This window comes from Aphelocoma coerulescens, chromosome 3, assembly GCF_041296385.1.
Source record: "Aphelocoma coerulescens isolate FSJ_1873_10779 chromosome 3, UR_Acoe_1.0, whole genome shotgun sequence".
In the NCBI taxonomy this organism is placed as follows: domain Eukaryota; kingdom Metazoa; phylum Chordata; class Aves; order Passeriformes; family Corvidae; genus Aphelocoma; species Aphelocoma coerulescens.
In genome coordinates, this window is record NC_091016.1 from 6,742,816 (window position 1) to 6,764,944 (window position 22,129).

Here is a 22,129-nt window from a genome sequence, read left to right on the forward strand (position 1 = left end):
CCCCCTGCTTGACCTCAGGGCTTTCAGCAGCCCTGCATTGCTTTGGAAGCATTGCTTTCATGCTCTTAGCTGTTCTTTGTGCAGATTACCCTTCCTCACAGTAAGTAGCACTGGACTCCACAAGCAGCTTTGAAACCCAGATGTTTCTCCATCAGGCCCAGGGTACATGTGCTGATCTCTGCCCCCAAACCAATGTCACTTTCCATTACACTGTCTCCCTTCTATTTGCATTTCTAAAAGCTACGGCACTAAGTTGCTGAGAGCCAGCACCACCAGATCTGCCTCACAGACATGAAATAACTTCCAACTGGAAATTCCTCCTTTATTTGCCATGTACAGGACGAAGCATGAGATCAATATTTCAACAGCCTCATGTAACATCAGATGAGAAAGACTCCAGAACATTTATTCCTTCACCTTGAAAACTGAGAACTTGCAGGGCATAGGATTTTTAACGGGATACAATGACAGAGTTAGAACTGATGGGACAAATGAAGGCAGTTTGTATTTTCATTGCTGTCTAACCATCGGCCTGAAAGCTAAATGAAAAATGCTACAAAATTATAATCTTTATTCCTTCCCCTCAGCTTTTTAATATTATAATCTGCAGATAAAGAACTAATCCAGAGAATCAGAGCTTGTTATTAACAGAACATCCCATTGAAGTCATCTGGAATCCTCCCACTAAGTTATACGTGTTCCAAGGCACAGTGTTAGACAAGTAAACATGAAAATAAGTAGCAGGAATGATTTCAGAATCCCTGGGCTTAGTAGAAAAGAGACCCTCACAGGAAATGGTGATGGAAGGGGTGCAGCATTCCCTCCTCCACAAGTCCTGTAGGGTACAGAAGTTGCAGGATCAAACCAGAAGGTTTTAGTGAACAAGCCTTGCTAACCAAGTGAGTGACAAACTGAGGACCTCCAGAGCTGTCAGCTCTTCAGCTGAACTCCTGCCCTGCTCTGTGGCACTGGAAAGCTCCCCTGACTCTAGGGATCCCAGCCCTCATCCTACCCCATATGGTACCTGGGAAGCACATGCTGGGAGGGCACAGTTGCTGGACTGCCCCACCATTCCTTTTTACTTTGCCACATCCCTGACTGAGGAGTGCCTCCCTCTTCCTCAGTAACCCTGAAATCCCCTTTACCTCAAGTCAGGTTGAAGTGCAGGGGCATACAAGAAGCCTGTATTTACAGCATCCAAAAAAAGAAATAGTGTTTTAGGAAAAATTTAGGTGACAAAGATAAAAACCAACCCCCCCCCCAAAAAAAAAAAAAAAAAACAAAACCAAAAACACCCAAACCTCTATTTACATTACTCATATCTGAAATGCCCCTCTCCCAAAACCCAGCTAACTTGCTGCAGACCCTTTCCTGGGACTGTTTTTCTATATAGCATTCATCTCAGTTGCATTCAACAGAGAACTTCTTGGCAAAACGCTTCAGCATTTATCACTATTTGTCTTTATAAGCCCTGCTGACAATTTGGGATTTTTTTTTCCCCTGAAAACAACCACCCCAAAAGAAATGCAGCATTCCTCCCAAGTCTCTTCTCCAAGGATAGAGTATCAGGGACTTAACAGTTATTTCATGGATTTTCTCCTTGATGAAAAGGCCTATTCCTAAGAATGTGTATTAATTGGTAGAAAGGATGAATGTTGGTTTTGACATTAGGCAATTAGAGTATAAAGAAGAGTAAAAAAAAGCTAAACCAGTTTAGTAAGTTGTACATTGATCTGAGTGATACCAACGGCTTCATCCAGTGGCATCAAAACCAGAAACAGAGCAGATCCCAGGAAATACAGGAGGAGTAGCTGGGTGGTACCTGCCAGCACAGTTCTGAGGTGGCTGTACTGCTGCATGAAATAAAGACTGTCTCAAGGAGAAGACTATTTCCCTCACTTGAGAGGGCACAGTTGGAGTAATGCCCCCACAACAGCTCCCCAGATGACCTTCAGAATTAGCCAAATGTGTAAATTTGTGTCATTCCCCCAAGCTGGCAAATCTGAACAAGGAGATTTTGGGTGGAATGCACCACACAGCAGATTTTTTTGCAGTAGCATCAGAATCCTGAGAGATGAGTAACAGTGATAATTACTTCCACAATAAAAGGCTTAAGTAAAAACCAGGCAATCCTCAAGCCCACCTTGCAGCTGAAGTCAGGCTGTCACCAGCCCAGTCCCAGTGGTAACAGCAGAACTCCAGTGCCATCCAGCCTTGGTGCCCTTGTGGTGCACAGCCTCCCTCCAGAGGTCAGCTGTGGGACAGTTGTTGCATCCTTGTGCTTTACCAGCTACAGAAAAAAACCCAGCTCAATACAGGGACAGCAAGTGGAACAGAGGATGGTGGCTGGATTGTTCCACTTGTTCCAGGAGGGACTGTGTAGTGCTCTCAGCCTGGCATCTTCTGCTAGCACAAAAAAAAAAACCAACTTCACAGCCTTTGTATTTTGAATATTTGGAAGCACCCATTCAGCAGTGAAACGTTTTCATGTGTAATGAAATGATTTTGGAGCTGCACAGTGAGCATGTCAGTAATGGGGGCATTTCATATCATGGTGGAGAACGTGTGTTGCAGGAACAGTTGAGGTTAATGTTCAGGAGTGTATAAAACATGAGGAAAACATATATGCTCCTCAGTAAAAAAAAAAAAAAATGTTCTTTGGAATAATCTTGATTTGGAAATTATTTACTAGTGGTGATCTCATTATCAGACTCTCATTATTTGCCACACAGTAGGCAAAACCTATCTGCTGTGGGCTCCACAGATTGCATTCATCCAGGGAACTACGAAGCCAGTGGAACACCTCTCGGATTGTCCCACAAGCTCCTTCCTGGCTGTGACAGATGTCCCATGTGGGAAGGGAGGGGGCATGCTTACAGCATCCAGGACAGAGCAGCCCCAAGGCTGCCCTAGCTCCCAGCACATCAGAGCTCTGGGCAGCACCGCCCTCAGGCGAGGACTCCGGCAGTGACACACCTGGGGCTGTTCCAGAGCACGTGGACAGTGTGCCCACATTTGTGCTGTGCCGTGTCTCCCAGCTTTGGCTCTGGGAGCTGTCAGCTCCAGGGTATGTTCAAAGCTCCGGGCAGTTTACACCTTTCCTTCCTTAGTGCAGTCAGTTACATTTTTACCAGCGCCATCCCACTTGCATTCCTGCAGTAGCTTGGCACTCCTCCAAAACTGAGCTGTCAGCCAAAAAGCACCCAGCAGCTTGAGGCTTCAGACCTTGGAATAATTTTCTCTGGTGAGCTTTATTTATCTCTATAGGCAGGGACTACTCTGAATTTCTCTAAGAGGATTTTAATCCTATTTATTTTGGAGATGTTGCAGTACCCTAATACCAGAGCAGCACCTCTGCTCTTGAAGCCACATTGCTTGGAACAATCCAATATGATGTTCAGCTGCTGAAAAAGGATGTTTTGCTTCTTGCATCATGAATCCTCATTATCACTCTTAAAAACCTCATGGAAAGCTGTTCACCATGAGAAAATAAATCAAGTATAAAAATTAAATATGTACACATGCACTTACATGCACATTCACATTTGGGGTAAAATACCAAGTACCCAGACTCGTTGTAGTCTGGTTCCAGTGTTTCCACAATTTCCAGAGACAAGGCCTACAGATGCTTCAGACAGGATCTTCAGTTATTTTCATATTGGACCAAATTTCAAATTACTGTGTGTGTATTGTACTGTGTGTGTGAAAATATTGTGTCCAATATTTTCATATTGGACCAAATTTCAAATTACAATGTGCTGGCTTTTCTAATGGGAATTTAATGTGTGCTGCTCAACAAAGTGAAAAAGGAGAATTTACCCCAGGCCTTTGCCCAAGACATGTGTCTCCTTATTTGTGGCAACAGCAAAAGCAAAAATCTTACACAGAACAGGTGGGGAAACATTTTCTACTGTGCCATGTCTTCATCAACCATTTAGTGCAACCAAGGAGAAAGAGAAGGCTCTGGATGCTACGTTTTCCGAAGAGGAAAGCAATCCACCAAGGCATTACAGTGCATCACTACCAATCCAGCCAATTTGCACCACAGAGTGCTAACACAAAATAGCTGCTGTACAAATGACACTCCTTGCAGGGTAAGTAATGAAACTTTATGCTAAAACAATGTTTTCTCTTGTTGTGACTCACCACAGAGTCCCATGGCTTTCATCAAACGCCTTTCCATGCCGTTGGACATGCATCCAGCTGCGTCACCGCTTCCCTGGCAGAAGAGATTTCACGTCAAAACCCAATTTTTTTAAAATTTCCTAATTGTAGAGGTGATTTGAAAATAATTCAACAGCCAGGCTTGGCCAGGAGCAAGACAGACAGTGTGGGTGCAGTTATGACTACTACATGACTATTGAGCCTGGCAGGAGCACTGAGGGTTGGTTTGTGGTATTTGGAAATTTGGCACTAAAGGAAATGGACAGAAAGGAGACACAGAGAGCTTGGGCAGTCCCAGGATTAGTGCTGTTACATTTTAGAATGACTTAGGCTTCATTTGACAAGTTCTGAGCGTTTCCCCCCATTCATTGGCGTTTTTCTCCTGTTAATAAACAGGTTTCTCTGTCCAGTCTGGACTGTGAACGATCACATTCCCATCCAAGTTCATTTACATTACTGTGCTACACAAACCCTGTAGGGAGAGCTGTGCAGTTGGATGATACACAGACCTTGCCACTCCATTTTTGTGGCGACTCCAGTAAAGTCTGGAGGTGAAACAACCATACAGCGTTGCTTCCCATGGGGGAGGAAAAGGAGGCTTGGCGAGTAAGTCAGCAACAAGAAAACGACAAGCCCACGACACCCAAGTCCTTCCCGTGTGCCCGCCTCACCCCCGGCGCCTCGGAGGGCGGCGAGGCGCTGGTCTGTACCGAGCTGAGGGGCCCCGCCGGCTGGGGGGATCCGGTGGCACTGAGGGGATCCGGTGGCACTGAGGGGATCCGGTGGCACTGAGGGGCCCCGCCGGCTGAGGGGAAGCCGTGCCGCCTCACGCCCGCCCGACGCCGTTGCCACGGAGATGGCCATGGCGGCCATGGCGGCCGCTGCGGCGGACGGGGGTCCGGCTGCGGGCCCCGGGTCCTCAGCGTCCCCCTGCTCCTCAGGTGAGTGCCCGGGGCTGCCGAGGGTCGCAGCCGCCGCCGCTGCCGAGCGTGGTGGCGAGAGGGCGGCGGGGCTCGGGACGCCGCCTCCCCGGCGCTGCGGAGGGGTTGGGGCAGAGCCGACGGGCTGTGAGGGCTGAGCCGGACAGAGATACGGTGCACATCGCCCCCCTCACGGCCCTCACCTCTCGCCGCGGGCAGTTACCTCAGTTCGGGTGTCAGCACGGTCAGACCAGCGCGTCCTTGGCAGGGAACACTGGGTCATCACCAGCTCGCCAGCATCCTCCCCTTCCAGCAGTTTCTCTCCCGTTAAAGCCAGTCTCCTCTACAGGCTGCCCGTTCCTCTGAGTCGCAGCCCCCGGAAAATAAACCAACACCGTATTTATCTACTACCTGGCTTCTCCAGGGCCCTGGGCAGGAGTGGTCGCTCACCCTGTTCCTTGCTCCTGGGCGCAGCAGCACCTCATGCCCAGCTCCCCAGAACTCCAGAGGCTTTGCTGGAGCCCAGCTCTGCTCCTGGCTGAGGAGCCACCTCCCCTGAGCCCCCGTCCCCGCAGGTGTTGCTCACAAACCCGATTGCCAGGTGCTGGCTGGCCCCGAGGGCTGCCTGCCGCTGGCAATTTGGGCTCGATTACATCCCAGTTTGGATGGACGCTGAGGTGACTGGAAGTCGCAAGGCAAGCTGAAGACAAAAGGATGCACATCTTTTGATCCAGCCCAGCCATAACCTTGGGCCTGCCTTTACAGTGCTCAGGTCTGGGACCTGTTTCCCAAAGGGCTGGATCTGGGCTGAGATGTCCACACGACATTGAAACCTGCTCAGTTCAGACCTAAGTGCCCATCACTGTGCTCAGCTATGCTGCAGCGCAAGGCAAGGCATTTCTGGAGAATTAACACCAAAAAACCACAGCATTGTAGGCCATTCATGATACTGGAATTCAGTTTTAGGAAGATTTTGCTGCATCACTCCTATTAAGCATTAGTCACAGCCAAAAATTCAGTGCAATTATTCACATAAAGCTGTAAATATAGCATGGCACTGTTACCATATTGGTTCCTTTTATATTGACATATAGGGCTCATGCTTATCTCTGTGCCCAGCATGCAAAGGGATTAAATTTAGAAAGTGCTCAGCTATTTTCTTTCACTAAAGATAAAACACATGAAAATTTTGTTTACTGGTTTGTGAATAGTGATAATTAAAGGGATGTTTTCAACTGAAAATGTTGGTACTGAACTGAAAAACGCTGCAAACTTTAAAGGAGTCACGAGTGCTTCCAGCAGCAGTCAGGCACCAGGCTTTGACTGGGAGACAGGGAGTGAGTTCACCAGCTACTACAACTTCCCTCTCTATCAATCTACCTCCATCACAGCTTGGAAAGCTTTGTGGGAAAACAGGAATCTGACTAAAACGATTTTCTTAATACCAGGTGTACCGAGAAAAGGATTAATCTGGATTTGGAATGAGTTCATGCTTTCAATCAAAACAATGACACAAGCTGGCAGAATGACGGTAGCGAGTCTGTTGATGTTTGTCAACAGATAAAATTGTTGCTAAGCAAATGTTACAGCTTGGGATTTGTCATCCTGGCTTCATGAAGCCCTCCCCAGAGCATGACTGTCTCAAAGCCACACTAACAATCCCTCATTTTCCATTAAACCATCTGTTACACGTGAAGTGATAAAAAAAATCTATGAAGTACATAGGGTTGGTAGTATTTACTTAATAAAAATTGTCAAGATGCTGCAGTTGTATTTTCATTTTAGAAGCCTTTTCCCCTTGCTTATAACTTTACATGACTCTGGGTAGGGTTTTTCATCCCACCTGTCTTTCTTTGATTCTGCTACTTTAGAAGCTTCTAATAAAACTTGATCCAGTCCCTTTCAACAAATGCTGCAAAGAAATATTAACTGTAACAGTTAAAATGTTATGGTTGTTTTCATGTAAATTGTTGGTTCCTAATGCTTTGAAGCAAAGACTTTAAACTGGGTAAGGTCTCAGTGGTGGTTGAATTGTGATAACAACAAACTTCACTGTTGTGATAAAAACAATTTCACTTATGTTCATGACAATAATTGTATTACTGTGTGTGAAATATTAAAAGAATACTGTGGTAAGCATCTCAAAAGCACCAGAAAAAATCTGATCAGGACTCAGATTGTACTGAATTGTGGATTACACTGGGAGCAAAAAGGAAAGTGTACAGTAAGTGTAAGGTGTGCCATCAATCTCATGTCCTGCATGGGGCAGAGGTTATAGGGAGCAAGTACCTCAAGGAATCTCCAGGATAATCCATGAAATAAATCCAAATCCATATGCACTGAATATTATATCCATTTGTGCCTTCATCGAAGGTTAGTTACTAACAGGTTTTTACCAGCTGCAGTTCTGCTCATGTTCTGTGGCATTACTAACCTGTGTCCAAAGAGAATGTCATTTCTTCAGTATTTGCAGCTTCAGGGGGAGAAAGAAGGGGAGAAAATGCAAGTTACTCCTAAATGAGTTCCTGAAAAAATGCTGTGCAAAATCCAGGTGCAAATGATGAATAACAGTGGGAAGAAAGTTTTTGGAAGTAAACCAAAGTTCCTTACAACTGCAGGATGGTAGGAAGTGGAACAAGAGCATGGGAGAACATTTAAGCTTGTCAGTTCCATCTAAGTAGCTTTAAAAACATTTCTTTCAGTGAATTTCAGTGGTGTAAGTACTGTAAGAGCCTTTCCTGCAGTACCTTCCTGCTGCTCCTCCTCACAGCCCCTGCAGAGTTTACATCACACCTTTTCCCTATACTCAGAAGCCAGAAAAAAAAACTTCCTGTATTGAGGATTTGCTCAGAAATTGCTTCCTAAGGTTTCAGGGTCTAAAAGCCAGGCTCTGTGGGGACTCTAGTGTTCACTTCTAGCAGGGGATTACTCTGAAGTAGCCTTATTTCTCAGCTCTAAGCTTTAGGACTACGGGGTTGCTATAGCTGTAACTCCTGTCAGCAGGATAAAAATGTCTGCGTTTATTCCCTTTCCGTGGACAGCATGCCACAAGAAGCACATCATGATGAGGGATGAGAATGAACAAGCCACAGGTGACAGATTTAAGTTATTGCTGCTTAATTATTTCATTGTGCAATGTAAGAATATACTTTGCATATGATCAGGATGAGGGTTTTGTAAGACCTAAACAGGAAAGAATTTACGTAATGTCATGTTTAAATGGACAACATCTGAGAGCAGCTGACCTATTCAGACCAGATTTCATTGCAAGGAGAAAGTCTTTGCATTTGAATACCCACTCAAACACTTCTGCAAGGGAGCAGCTTCTAATAATAGCATCGTCTCCCAGCATGGCTGTATGCACAGGGAGGGAGCTGAGGGCCTTGTCTGGCAGGGAAAAAAAAGGGACAACTCTCAGGAACCTATCAACAGTAAACTTGACCCCATCTCTGTTGTTCCAAAGCAATGCTGGCCACGGAACTGCAAAAGAAATGAAAGGCAATAGCTACAGAAACTACAACTGGGATGTTACACCTGTGGTACAAAAATTACCTCTCTATCTATTCCCAACATGATTCACCTTCAGTCCTCTTTTTCTGCTTTTCCTGCAGTTTTCTCTCAGGCTTCCTTTACAGAATGGAAGGTCTTGCCTCAGAAAGTCTGTTGGAATTGTTCTTCATCCCTCTCTTCAATCTCACCTTCTCATGGACATCAACAAAGCACCCAGCAGAAGCCAGGGAGATGCTGAGTGGTCCCATTTACAGATTACATTGCAATAAATAAACCCAAACAAACCAAACCCTAAGTGTTCTCTAACAGATGTTCCTCCACCTGTTTTTGTTGCATGTCCTGTAAGAGTTCTGGAGGATGGGCTGACCCAAGGCTTGTTGAAACTGATAGAAAGCTTCCTATCCACTTAGGCAAGCTTCAGAAATGGTCCCTATAGTGTCTGACCCTCCTTGACCCTCCAGCCACGAGTGCTGAGACTAGCTAAAAGAGGCTAAAAAACCTAAAAGAAAAAACCCAAAAAACATCCAGAATTGAGGCAAGAATTGAGGCAAGTTCCAAGTCCTGCACTGCATTTTTTTCAAGAAGCATGTGATGCATGACCTGGAAGAACCTTTTCCCAGACCAGTGCCCCGCTATCTGCATCTTTTTTTCCCCAAGGTTTTTGTTGCAGAGATATTCTACTTACTCTTTTATGTATGTACATAGGCTGGCAGAAAGTTCATGCATCAGCTACCAAAAAAAAAAAAAAAAAAAAAAAAGGAAATTGCTCAGGCACTGATGAGGTGATGTTAGTATCAATTTTAGTATCAATTTTTTGTTTCAGCAAGTGCAGAGGACACAGTGTCTTACAATTTTTTTCCCGTTGAAAATGACAGATGAACAGCCTCCCCCTAGGCTTCCAAGTAATTGTAGATTATAACAGTTCTTTGAATGGAGAGCAGTTACCCTACAGCTTCTTAACTTGATTTTCTCCTTGAACATTTGGGTGTTCTTCAGAACACTTGGATGACTAGACAGAAAAATCTTGCAAGGTGCTGCTTGGGTTTATATAGTGTCTATACGTGCTGCCCATAATAAAAGATAAATTAATTCAAAGCCTAGTGTTCTGTCAAGGTAAAGTGGGTATTTTAATGCTGTGAGTATGGTCTGATTCCTGGTTTTACTGGCATGTCATTTAATCTCATCTCTGAGATTACATGTTTTCTTCTCTCCCCACACAGAAAATACTTCCTTGAGAGAAGACAGTCTTCCCTATCCTGGGATGTTACCAGTAGATAAAAGACTTCTAAAATTGCAGATCTACAAACTTCTTCAGTGTGTTCACGAGAAAGACAAGAAGCAAATAGAAAATCTGATCCAGAAAGGATTCCCAGATCTCATTAATTACACAGAGCCTAAGGAAGGATATAGTGCCTTTCACTTGGCCTCCATGAAAAATGACATTGAAATGTGCCGCTTCCTGCTGGAACACGGAGCTCGTCCAAATGTCCATGACAAGATGGGACGCACTCCAGCCATGAGGGCAGCTGAGCTAGGCCATGAGGTGGTTTTGGAATTATTAGCAAAAGCTAATGCAGACATGACTGCTGTGGATAATGAAGGGAAAGGTGAGTGAGAAGGAACCTTATCAGACCAGAAATACCATAAAGTGATCCCTTAACTGTGTGACACGCTTACTGCATATGATGTGTCCCACCTGTGGAGAGGAACCACAGTCGAGGGTAATCCTTACAGCCCAAGAGAAGCTGTTGGCCATATGGAAAGCTGTTGGCTCTGATGGAAATGAAAATAATTCTCCCTGAAGAGTCTAGGCCTTTAAATTATAAGTCTTCCGAGTACAGATCGGAGAGGTAACTTACGACTGAGAATAACATTCCTCCCATGACCTGTGACATACTAAACTCTGGTTTACTCCCCAAGTAAAGACTGACTCTGAAGTAGAAGCCTTTTTTGCATGGATATACCCTCAGTGAAGGGGTCTCTGTTGCAGACTGTTCCGCTGTGAAGCTCACACTCTCATAACCCTTCTAGTAATTTTCTTTTGCACCCTAATCCCCACTGGTTTCCTTTGCAGGTATTTTGTTTTACTGCCTTTCACCCACAGTACGCCACTCCCACTGCCTGCAAATTGCCTTGGAATATGGTGCAGATGTCAACAACTGTACTACTACTGGGAGGTCTGTGCTTCTACAAGCCTGTGAGAAAGCTCATGAGATTAAAGAAATATGCCTGATTTTCTTGGAGAAAGGAGCAGATCCCCATGCAAAAGACCCGGTATGAGCATTTCTGTAACTAAGAACAGATACAGGAATATAGAATAAATACCAGATGAGCAGAGTACATGACTTAAATCCTCACATTAAAATAATAAAGCAGTGAAAATCGCTTAACTCTGCGGCCATACCTCTTCCCCTCTTCCGTACCACCCCTTTTTTTGGAGGAGGGGGATTTAAGTCTTCTTTTAGCTTTTTGTAGGTTTAGAGTGCAAATATTTCCCCGAACTTAAACGTAACTGGGCCAGCTCTTAGGAGCTGCAGTTCACTGTACTTCAGTGGAGCAGTGCTGATTTGTAATTTGCCTTGATGTGTCCTTAGATTTTCAGAGTTGGAATAATATTCACTAAAAGGTAAGTCCGTTAGGAAAAACCTGATGTGCAATCAAGGCAGGAACGAGGTATAAGAAATGTTTTTCTGTTTTGTATGTCTTAATCACTTTGTTTGCTTCCGTAATTTAACAAATACCTGAAAGACTGAAGCTCTGTGCTGTTGACAAATCAAGGAGCTCATACCTTCCCTTTAAGGGATAATCCATTATTATCTAGGAAAAGACAACATTAATGTTTTAGAGTGTGAACTTTTCCTCACAGAACCGTAGTGAAATTCCCTGGTTGCTTTGCCTTTCCCATAGCACTCCTCCAGCAATAGCTGCTCATGCTCCTTCTTTCATAAGATGAGGTGGTATTTTGTGTTAAATGTTGTATACATGCATGAGAACATGCCCTCAGAATAAAGGATTCCTTAACTAAGGAGTTGATTTTCATGGACATTATTCAGGAACTCAAGCTTTCAATGTACTTGACTTGTTGGGATCTGGCTACTCTACCTTAGCAGCACTATGACTGGATTCTGAAAGTTCTCCTGCAAGTATCTTTGAAACTATTAGGCTTGTCTCGTTTTCCCAGTAATAACTAAAAGGAGACTTCCACTTTTATGCCGGCTTGGAACGGTCAGATGCTACTGTTCCAGCCTTAGCACACGGAGCAAATTCGGAGTTGTGCTCCCCTGCAGGCCACGGGGCGCACAGCCGTGATGGAAGCTGCGAGGGAAGGAGCTGTCGAGGTGGTGCGTGATCTGCTTCAGAGGGGAGCTGACGCGAACCTGTTTGACTTTGAAAGACACAGTGCTGCACATTTCGCAGCCAAAGGAGGCTTTTTTGAGGTATTAACATTTGTGGTGCTAAAGCATTGCTGCAAAGCCAAACTTGGGTGGTTTTTTGTTGTTGTGGGGTTTTGTTTTGGTTTTTTGGAGTGTGTTTTTTGGGGTTTTTTTCGAGTCCATTATCTCAGCTGATCGAAGCATAATGATCAGTAATCAAAAGCAGATTCTTTTTAAGTATCAAAGGGAATCCAGCAGTGATAGGCCACACAGGGGCTTACATTGAGGTGTCAAGAATGAAGATTTTCCTTGGGTCTACAACTGTACAAGGTTTCTGTTTCATCAGCTAAATAAACATAATACTGTAGAAAACATTAATGTTATACGTGCATTGACCAGCTGGACATGGGAGGGAACTTCATTATTAAAATGGGAATGTAAGATACTGCATTTATTTGTAAATCAATCTCACATTTTCACGTGTTAAGAAACAGACAAGATTTTTGGTGGGACTCTGTTTGTTTTTCTAGATTCTGACGATTATTTCAGGTTATAATGCAGACTTGAAACTGATTGCTATGAATGGTAACACACCACTTCATTATGCTGCCGAGGGAGGATTTGCAGATTGCTGCAGGTATATAGGACAAAGAGGTACATGAAAACTAAGTTACTTTACAACTTTATCTATATTCTATTTCTGTGCTAAAGGAAAGATTTCATTTGGATATTTCTGAAGGATTTGACTCTTGGGTACCCTGTGGCAAAATTCTCATTCAGAGGGGCCTAACAGAGGCTCTTATCTATTGTGGATGAGATTCTTGAAGCAGCAGAAGCACCAGGGATTTGTATGACTTAGTGTTGGACAGTATTAAGTGGTTCTGGGTTTAGTTGGTTTTAGATGTATTTGTATTGAAACTTCCAATAGAAATAAATTTTTGATTTGATGATCATTAAAAAAAAAAATCTCTGCACTCATGAGGAAAACTTCATGCCCGTGGGTATTGAAACATGCCCTGAAGCAGCTGTGATCCTTTCCTGACTTAATCAGATGATCATGGCACTTCAAGGCTTGATCCAAGAGGACCATGCAAAATCCCATATTCTGTTCTTGTTAAATCAAACATTTAACTAGTGGTCCATTGCCAAATTGTAATGTTTGGGTATAGAAATAAGTAACATTTTAATCTTAGTTTGCTTCTTCTTAACCTTGCTCACCACTTTAAAAATGTAAAGTTTCCACTGAACTTCTGTCTTTCTATACATATTCATGAGTGGATGAATAAATAGAGCATGGGTTGCCCAATGCTTCTCCCTTTGGGAAACAAATATGGACATGTGGCTGACCTTCCAGTCTAGGATCAATGATGTGGTTCCACCTACTATCGCTATTTATAGCTGAAACAGTAAAAAATTGTAGGCCTGTGGCAATGAGTTGCCTGTGGATTACAAGTTTCTTATATTACATAATTAGGAATTCCACTGCATTATCAGCCAAATTGTGTCCATATTTCTAGGTTGTGATCCTACATGGACAAACTTGGCACATATGACCCCCAGGGAGGCTGCCAAGAACGCTGGCTTTAAAGCAGCAGCGGCAGTATTGCGCAAAGCTGAAAAAGCCTTTAAGAAACCAGATGAGACCCTTGCCTGGTACCTGAAGGTGTATGACTGGTCCTTGCAGCACGAGGATGCCATCCGCAAGGAGTTTGAGATTGATGAGGAAGGAGATGGGATGGTATCCAGAAATGATTTTATATCAGTTATTCGGAAGCACTGGGGCACTGTGGACGAGGAACAACTAGAAACTTTTGCTAAAAAGCACGAAACATCTGCTGACAGGATCAGCCTTGACGATTTTTTTAAAGGCTCAAAATACTTACAGAAAGCCTTTCTGCTCTCATCCTTTGGGCCCAAAGCAAAGAAGAAGAAGAAGAAGAAACCACCAAGAAAAAAAGGCAAAAAAGGCCTCCCTGTCCCGATTTGTGTAATTCCAAAGAGTGAACGTCCGCTATGGGAAGATGGCTTCCCTACCTACATGGTTGAGGCTGTTCCAAACATTCCTGAAGAGCAGCGTTTCAAAAGGGACCAGCAATCTGCCCATCCCGTGCTCGATGACCGTGCCTGGTACGTAGACGAGCCAAGGAAAACCTACATGGATATCAACTACCTCGTCAGAGCGGGAGACTTCGTGTCTCTGCAGAAAGCGTTCGACGAGGGTGTCCCAATAGACATCAAAGATAAATATTACAAAACACCTTTGATGCTCGCGTGTGCAAGTGGCAACATAGTTCTTGTGGAGTTTCTTCTGGAAAAGGGGTAAGATAATTTCAATTTAATTGCTATTTGGGGAGTAAATAATTGCTATTATTTATTTCAAAAGCATAAACATCCAGTAAATATTTGGATGCAAAAGGCTATGGTTTGTTTTTTGCTTAAGTGACATTTAATATTTAAGTTAGTACCCTAAGATCCTGAGCCACAGGGCTTTAGTTTATTATTTTTCACGTTTTACTGGCATGGAAATGGAAACAACCGAGAGGCAAGTTCCCCAGAACTGAAATTTTTGGCATCTGGACTGTTGACGTTTAGTCAGCTGCAGAGTTCATACCCATGTCTCAAGTAGTGAATCCTCACAACCAAACTCTCAAACTGGTGAATGATTTTGGGGAAATCTGACTCAAAGGACTTGCCTGAAACCATCGAGGTGATCCTGGACTTCCCTGTTCCACATGCCTGGTTTAAACTGCCATTTCCTTCTGCAGCTGAGGCAGGCTGAAGCAGCAGGATTTACATCAGAAGCCCCTGCTACTAATTAGTCTGTTCCTCATTTTAGAAGCGCTTCAGCAATTTTGTAGCCTGCAGACACACTTGTGAAAAATCTCAATGACAGCTTAAAAATGAAAGCAATTTCAGAAAGATTCAGTCATACTTGTGTAATAGCATAATCTCTTATTGTCAGACCACTGCAGTCCTACAATCCTTCATATAAATGCTTAAATGAACATTTTTCAAAGGTATTTATGTTAACCTTGTTCTCTCTACCCATAGATAGAATTCATGTTAATATTAATATCTCAGGGAAAGTGGCTGCAGTCATTGCTCTGGTTCCTGCAAAGACTAACAGCACCTGTATCTTTACACACCCTGGTAATTACACTGATATTCCTGGAGCATATGGGAAACTGTGTAATGTGTATAGTCAGGTTTTCCAAAGATAACGATGTAAGAGCTACCAAATTAATCCACCAAAATAATCTCTACTCCTTTTACCAAGCCTCAGTAGACAGCACTGGAGTCACATTATATTTAACAATTAAAACCTAGAAACATAGTAACTTAGCTTAAAAAAATAGTACCAGTTTTGAGATTTTTCCAATTGACAGAAATGAAAATGGAGAGAAAAGTTATCAGTAGTGTTTAGGTTTGCATCTCTCAGCCTCATGGGCTTGTAGTTTGGCATGGGCATTCAAATACTTTTACAATATAACCTTTTCAGTACAGAACCACAAATACATATTGAATAGAAAACAAAACATTTAACCAGATAAATGTTTAACATTTATTAGGTTTAAAATTAAATTGGTGGTATCTACTTTCTGTCTTCCTCCAGAAAGAATCAGAAGTAAATGAAATTTGGTCTGATGGGAAATTCTGTGCTTGATGGGCAGAAAACGCCGAGGAATTTTTAAATTAGTGCTGCATTGTCCCTGTTCCCATTGATTGGTTTGTTTCTGCTAGAATGAAGTTAGGAAGAAGGATTCAGGGGCAGACAGAGTCTGAATGCAGGCAAGGAGGTTGGGTTGAGAGAGAAAGCGAAATTACTGAAGGAGCTTATTTTAATGAGAATTAAAACACAAATGAAAACTGCATACAAATAAACCATAATGGCTTAGTGACTGAAACATAACAGCAATAAAATAAAGGTAGGTCAGGGGAATTTACTGTGCTGAGATCTCATCAAAGGTAGAATTCTGAAAAAGATTAAAAGTTTAAACAAGGAAGGAAGAACAGATTAATCTATGCTTTTACCTAGACTTAGTCACCTGATCTGAAGAGCAAATAGTTATCCCTGGAAGCAGCTTCCTTCATAATTTTTCTTCTTTCTCCCTTCCTCCTTGTCTTTTGGGAAGACAGCAGCTTTTTGTCCATAGAGTAAGTGGGACAGTGACCCTAACTCCCTTCAGGACCTCTAGGGCTGATAACACTTTTCCTCTCAGCTTCATCCAAAGGCAGCATATTGCAACAATCTCCCCTGAACTAGCCCTTGCTTTCTCCAGAACATCCCAGTTTTACTTTGGGAGCAAAACCAGATCCTAGTCCAGCAACACAGTAGCTGGACAGTTTTTTCAATGCTCAGATTTCCAAGGCAGACCTTCTGTGACTCATTTGTCAAAGGGAGAAGCCAATGCAGAGAAATGAAGCAGGCAGAGGGCAGCAACACTGGAAGAAAAGATGAACACTTTCCTCTTGTGCAGGCGAGCTCTGCAATGTTGCTACATATTCTGCAGCACCTGTTCTTGGCCCAGAAGTGTACTTTTTGAATTCCTTAGTCTGCTTTCTGCCATTCTCAGCGAAGCTGGAGCACAAACACTAGCAGCCTTTTACAGGACTAAGGTGTTCAAATGCCTGGGTTTTTTCCTATACCCATGAAAAGCTCCATGTAAAGGACACTGATGGTTTAGTGGGGGACATGAGCAGCACCCAGGCACATTCTTAAAATTACTATTCCATGACAGATTCAGAGACTCAAATGGTTTCAGAGTAGCAGTAGCAATATGAAAATAGCTATTTACATTGAATATGCCATTGCAGCAGGGAGTTCCCACCGACTGCACTTGGAGCTGGGGCTGTTACTGCAGGTACTCGACAGCTTCAGCTGCCACAACTGCTCTTACTCCTGTGCAGGGCTGATGTAAACGCAACAGACAATTTCCTGTGGACTCCTCTGCATCATGCCTGCTATAATGGACACCTGGATATCGCTGAGGTGCTCGTGAAGGCTGGAGCAGCAGTGAATGCCCCTGCAATAGGTGATGCCACGCCGCTGATGAGAGCCATTGAGGCCTCCAGGCTGGACATGGTCTATTATTTAATCACTGCAGGTGCCGACATCCAAGCTACAAACAGCAATGGTAAATAGCAATGTCTCCAAAATAGGCTGTTTCTTTATTTAAAAAATGCCTGGAACACTTTGAGAACTGTTCTGCATCTAGGGTTGCTGTCAGGACTGGGATGAAGGTAACAGGTTCAGTTAGTTTTCTCCTGTGTGGAATCATTATTGAAAAAGTCAGCTTTCTTGGGTTTTATGTACCTAGAAAATGGAGTAACATAATTACATGAAGTAATTTAATTACACGATTCAGGACACTGTTGCTCCTCTCAAGATACATACAGAATTATAAGTGGTTTTAATGAAAACATTCTATCTAGTTGTTATTATTCTTATTTGAGAGAAAATTTCAGCTGTGGCCCAGAGAATAATCTGCCATCCATTTAGGTGATTTATTTTTAGGCACAGGCAGCCCTGGTTAAAAACCCTCCTTGCTGCTCTACATGTAAATATAACACCTGAGAAAAAAATACTTAACAGAAAACCAAATCTGAACTGGTACTGAAGTGTCACCTCCTCGCAGCAGATCCCTAGTTCAGTGTTATTTCCCCTGTCTCCACAGTAACTTAAACAGTTAACATGCATTGCCTTTTAAGGTCTTGCTCTAAACAGAAGAAGCAACACTGCTACACCATCAGACTTTCCTTGCCAAAATGCCTAGTAGTGAAACCCTGCTTGTAGAAGGGATGTGTATTCCTTATTTCTGATATCATGTGGAGTTCTGATTCACACAGCAGTCCAGTCTCACAGATACTTCACAGCCAGAGTTTCATAAGAACCAGGACAGACTTTTTTCCTTCATTAAGCACTGAAGCTGTTAATTTACATCATGGGGCTTTCCCTTGCCAGCCACAGAGCAAGTACAGGAAGAAGGAGAGGGCTAGCTCAGTACAAGATTAGGAATGCAGACCAAGTAGCTCCTACTGCTAAATGCTCTCAGCTCTCAGAGATCAAAATGACAACCTGCAGGACCAGTGCATTAAGCTGCAAATGTCAGAACACTAACAACTAAGCAAGTAATCCAAGAATTCCTGCAATATTGGGTTTCAAGGCTCATTTCTGCCAGGTCTTATTTCTGTGAGCAGTGCTGATGACTGCTGGTCCTCACACCAATGTCAGGTACACTGCTGGTATATGGGATGGTTAATAAAATAGTGGCCATATTAAATTCAGTTGATTGCACTGTCATTATCCAGTTGCAATAATCCAGTGCCAAAGTTAATTTTCATGTTTTACACAGATTTTTTTTTTTTTTAAATACAGGAAAGACTGCTCTTGATCTTGCTCAAGTATTTGAAGATGCTACAATAATTGCTCTGCTCGAAAATCAACTGCAAATTTTGGCAGAAGAACAAGAAAAAGAAGAAGCAAAGCCAGCAAAAGGTGGGAAGCCAAAACCAGCAGAGCCACCGAAACCTGTGAAAAAAGAGGTATGAGAGATGGTAACAAAGGACTGATTTGCTAACAGTTAGCAGGGAGCTTCTTTCTTTCCTTTCTTTGCCACCCATTTCTCTCTAATGCTGTAACTCAGGCAGCTTTGTTAAAGTGAGATGCCAGTACTTGTTCTTGTCAGTATTGGAACTTATTCATCGGTTGAAATTTGTCTTGCTAATTACACAAACTTCATGTCTTCCCCAGACACACATTAAGAGTGATGTCCTGTATCACTGACAGGACACAGAAAAAGATTTCCTTTTCTTTTTCCCTCCTCCTGAAGTATATGCTCATCCAGCTCTGTTGTGGTAAACACTGAACAACTGGTAACCATAATTTCTTAAAGGGAGCACCTTTTTTTTTCCACGAAATAAGAACAATACCCTTCAAACTGATAAAAAGGTTATTTTATTCTCCTAGTTGAACTCATTGAAACTTGCTAACTTCCTATTTTCCATCTTGTCCCATATCCTTCCTCTTCCACTATTTACCTGAGTCCTGTTTCTCAAGTCCCACACTGATGTTTACCTGTTTTATTTCTGAATGCTTTTCCTGCACCCTCTGCGAGCCTTCAGCACCTCAGCATTGCCCTATTCCCAAGCTGACATCAGCCTCCATGACCACATCCTGGTTCTCTTATTGTGGATGAGACCTTCCTGATTCAGCAGTGGTACTTGTTAGTCAGATCCAGGATGCTATTTAGGCAGAAGGTGCAATTGTATTTGTATGGCTAGAAGTGTCCTCCACTGCCCTGGATGGTGTAATAAAGATGTCTCAGTACCTAAATGTTGGCATCCCCCTTTCACAAAGGATTTGAATGTCCGGGAAGCGCCGGACTTTCAGAGGCGGGAGGATGACAACCTTAGGTGCTTGTTTATTCCTCACCTGGAAGAGGATGGGATCACCAGTGGTACAAGGTGATTGTCTTGGGAGTCATAAAGAGCAGCTAATGTTTTAGTGCCCAAGGAGGAAAGGTGCCTTTTACGTTTGAAAAGGCTGGCCCTTGCAATTTTTGATTTAAAAAAATCAGCTTTAAGAAAAACAGATTCTGAAGGGATTAAGAAAAATACTCCCCCAGCAAACATTGTTGCAGAGTATCAAGAGATGCAGGATGCATGCCTTGCTTCTGAACATGATGTATTGGTATAATTGGTACCTTCTTCCCCTCCAGTCTCCAGATGTATCTCAGCCAGCTGAGGAAGAACCTGTTCCTGAAAAGATAAAGCGTTCCCGTAAAGACAGTGCTGCTTACTGGAAGTCTTTGGCAACGAGAGAAAACAAAAATGACATCTCCTTCAGACCCAGAAAAGTAGGTACAGCAGCAAAACATGAGTGCAGTTTCATGGTAACTTAAAGGTAGACCTTGCTGGGATCAAAACCCAGAACAACCCCATGAAATTTCCACCATTCAGCTAGCTTAGAGATGATGTGACACAGCCTGGAGAGGTTGCCATCAAACAACAGCAAACTAAAGAGTTCATGGATGTATATTATATAATAACACATATATTTATATAAAACAAATTATTGTGGAAATCGAGCTCTTATGGAGTTTTAAAATAGGAATAAAGTGGAGCCACAGTAAAATAAAAATGCAACCACATTTATGATATGTATTTTTATACTCCTGCTTTTAAAAGATAGGAGTGTATTTGCATAGCATGAGCACCAGTTTCTAACTTGCCCTCTTGATTAGTTATCACACGATGACTTATGTCAGTGACAGTTACTGAACGAGATGTATCACAGTACACTAAATATTTGCTTCCTAGAGCTGGAATAGTGGAAACATAACTTCTCTGTCAGGGTCTTGTTAACACTCGCTTAGAAATAACTGAGAAACAGAACAAGATAATCACAGTGAGGTAATTTTTGTAATATTTTTTTCTCCTTAAAAAGGAAAAGAACACCACTGCTGGCTGAGCAGTTGTGTTAGGAGTTTGTTTATAATTTCCCTAACCCTGATTTGTGCTAGTTTCTACAGTGGTCTCAGAGGACTGAGGCTACATAGCTGATGACTCTACAGCTAATTACTATTTTCCACTCTGAGGATTGTGAACCCAACTCAATAATTTTAAATAATTACCTTAAGATCTTCTTTCCCACATTATCTGTAATCAGAGCCCATGGCATGTTATAGATTGGAAGTGACAACAAGAGAATGCTCTGTTTATACACACACAAACTGTTGACCTATCTTCTGCTGGGAGGCCACACTGCTCCTTTTCTATGTCTCATGGTGGAAAGGAGCGCTAGAACACGGCTCTGTTCAGCTAACAGTATCTTCTTAATGCTTCTGTTGTGAAAGTCACATCCAAATTAACTACAAATACCTTTATTTTGTAGATATGGAGCCCTGATGCCACAGCAATAGAGCTTGCAAAAAAGAGAGAATTGCTCCGTGAACGGGCTACTCTTTATGGTCACTTGGAAGATTTCACAACCCTCTTCAACAGAAAATTTAAGAATTAAGCACAGCATCTGGAAGAAGCTGCTTCAGCACATATTTTGAGGAGACGAAGATGTAAAAGGCTACTCCTTTGCAAGGCAGGAATGGTGCAGTGCTCAGTAAATATTTCTCAGTTATGATAAAAGAAAATCATATCAAGGTTTTCTTCTATAGATCTTGTTGCTTACACAGGATCTTTTCTTGAGGGCCTGGAAAAACAAATGGAAAAACATTGATCCTCATGTGATTCTAAGTCTTGGAGCTGGCTCAGTATTCTTCATGGAATAGCCACTGTTGTGTCACACACACGTCCTTTGTAAAGGTGTGGCTTTATAAGGCTTCCTTTACCTCAACACAAAACTTCTTCCTGGAAAATACATTACCCTTCCACTCTAAATATATCCATATGGAGATAGCATTCAGTAATTGGCTAAGACAGCAGTGTTCTGGGTTGTCTGTAGAGGCAACAGAGAGTTCAGAATTTACAACCAGGACTATCACTGCCTAGTGTACTTCTTTCATGTTCTCCCATTCATTTGCAACAGTGCATGTGAGACCTGAAACCGCTTCCACCCCACTGGGCACATACTCTTTTCCTTCTGATTTCTCGAAAGGATAATAATCGCTGTATAAGAATCTATAATCCATTTGCCATGTCTCCCATAGACTCTTGTGATCTCTCAGATGAAGGAGGGGATCTCATGGAGACCTGCACTGCAGAGTTCCAAGCCACTGAGATCACTGGGTCTAACTTTTGACCACTGTGTCAACCAGACCATGGCACTGAGTGCCACATCCAGTCTTTTCTTAAACATCTCCAGGGATGGTGACTCCACCATCTCCCTGGGCAGTCCATTCCAATGTTAACAACCCTTTCCATGAAGAAATCCCTCCTAATGTCCAATCTGAATATGTATCTCTTCATTCTCCAGGTAACTTTTCCTAAGCTTTTCCAATCTGCCAGAGGGGATTATTAACCAACAGTGTTCTGGGGCATCCTATATTGATGCCACATTAATTGTTCCCAATTTTTTGCTTCTAGCTTCTTTCTAAGAGGTTTATCTTGCTCCATCACCTCCTGAAGGGCCAATTGAAGCAACTGATTCATTTCCCATTCCCTCTGAACCATTTCTGGTTCAGCAGCTCCCTGTGAGCATTCCTGAGA

At 42.9% G+C, this 22,129-nt stretch overlaps 1 protein-coding gene and 1 long non-coding RNA gene across 2 annotated transcripts; one reads left to right on the forward strand and one right to left on the reverse strand.

Moving 5' to 3' along the window:
* Nucleotides 1–4,152: 4,152 nt before the first annotated feature.
* LOC138107119 (uncharacterized) lies at nt 4,153–5,617 on the reverse strand. The gene is made up of 3 exons (XR_011149238.1): nt 5,535–5,617; nt 5,308–5,446; nt 4,153–4,219 (listed from the first exon to the last, which is right to left on the reverse strand). It is a non-coding gene; the product is annotated as an uncharacterized lncRNA (long non-coding RNA).
* Nucleotides 5,618–9,840: 4,223 nt separating this feature from the next.
* On the forward strand, nt 9,841–21,164 carry ANKEF1 (ankyrin repeat and EF-hand domain containing 1). Its single transcript, XM_069008438.1, has 9 exons — nt 9,841–10,201; nt 10,669–10,868; nt 11,882–12,031; nt 12,499–12,622; nt 13,486–14,287; nt 16,877–17,103; nt 18,345–18,511; nt 19,687–19,824; nt 20,862–21,164. The coding sequence occupies exons 1-9, from the start codon at nt 9,856–9,858 to the stop codon at nt 20,985–20,987; spliced, it is 2,280 nt and encodes a 759-aa protein (XP_068864539.1). The 5' UTR covers nt 9,841–9,855; the 3' UTR covers nt 20,988–21,164.
* The last annotated feature ends 965 nt before the right edge of the window (nt 21,165–22,129 follow it).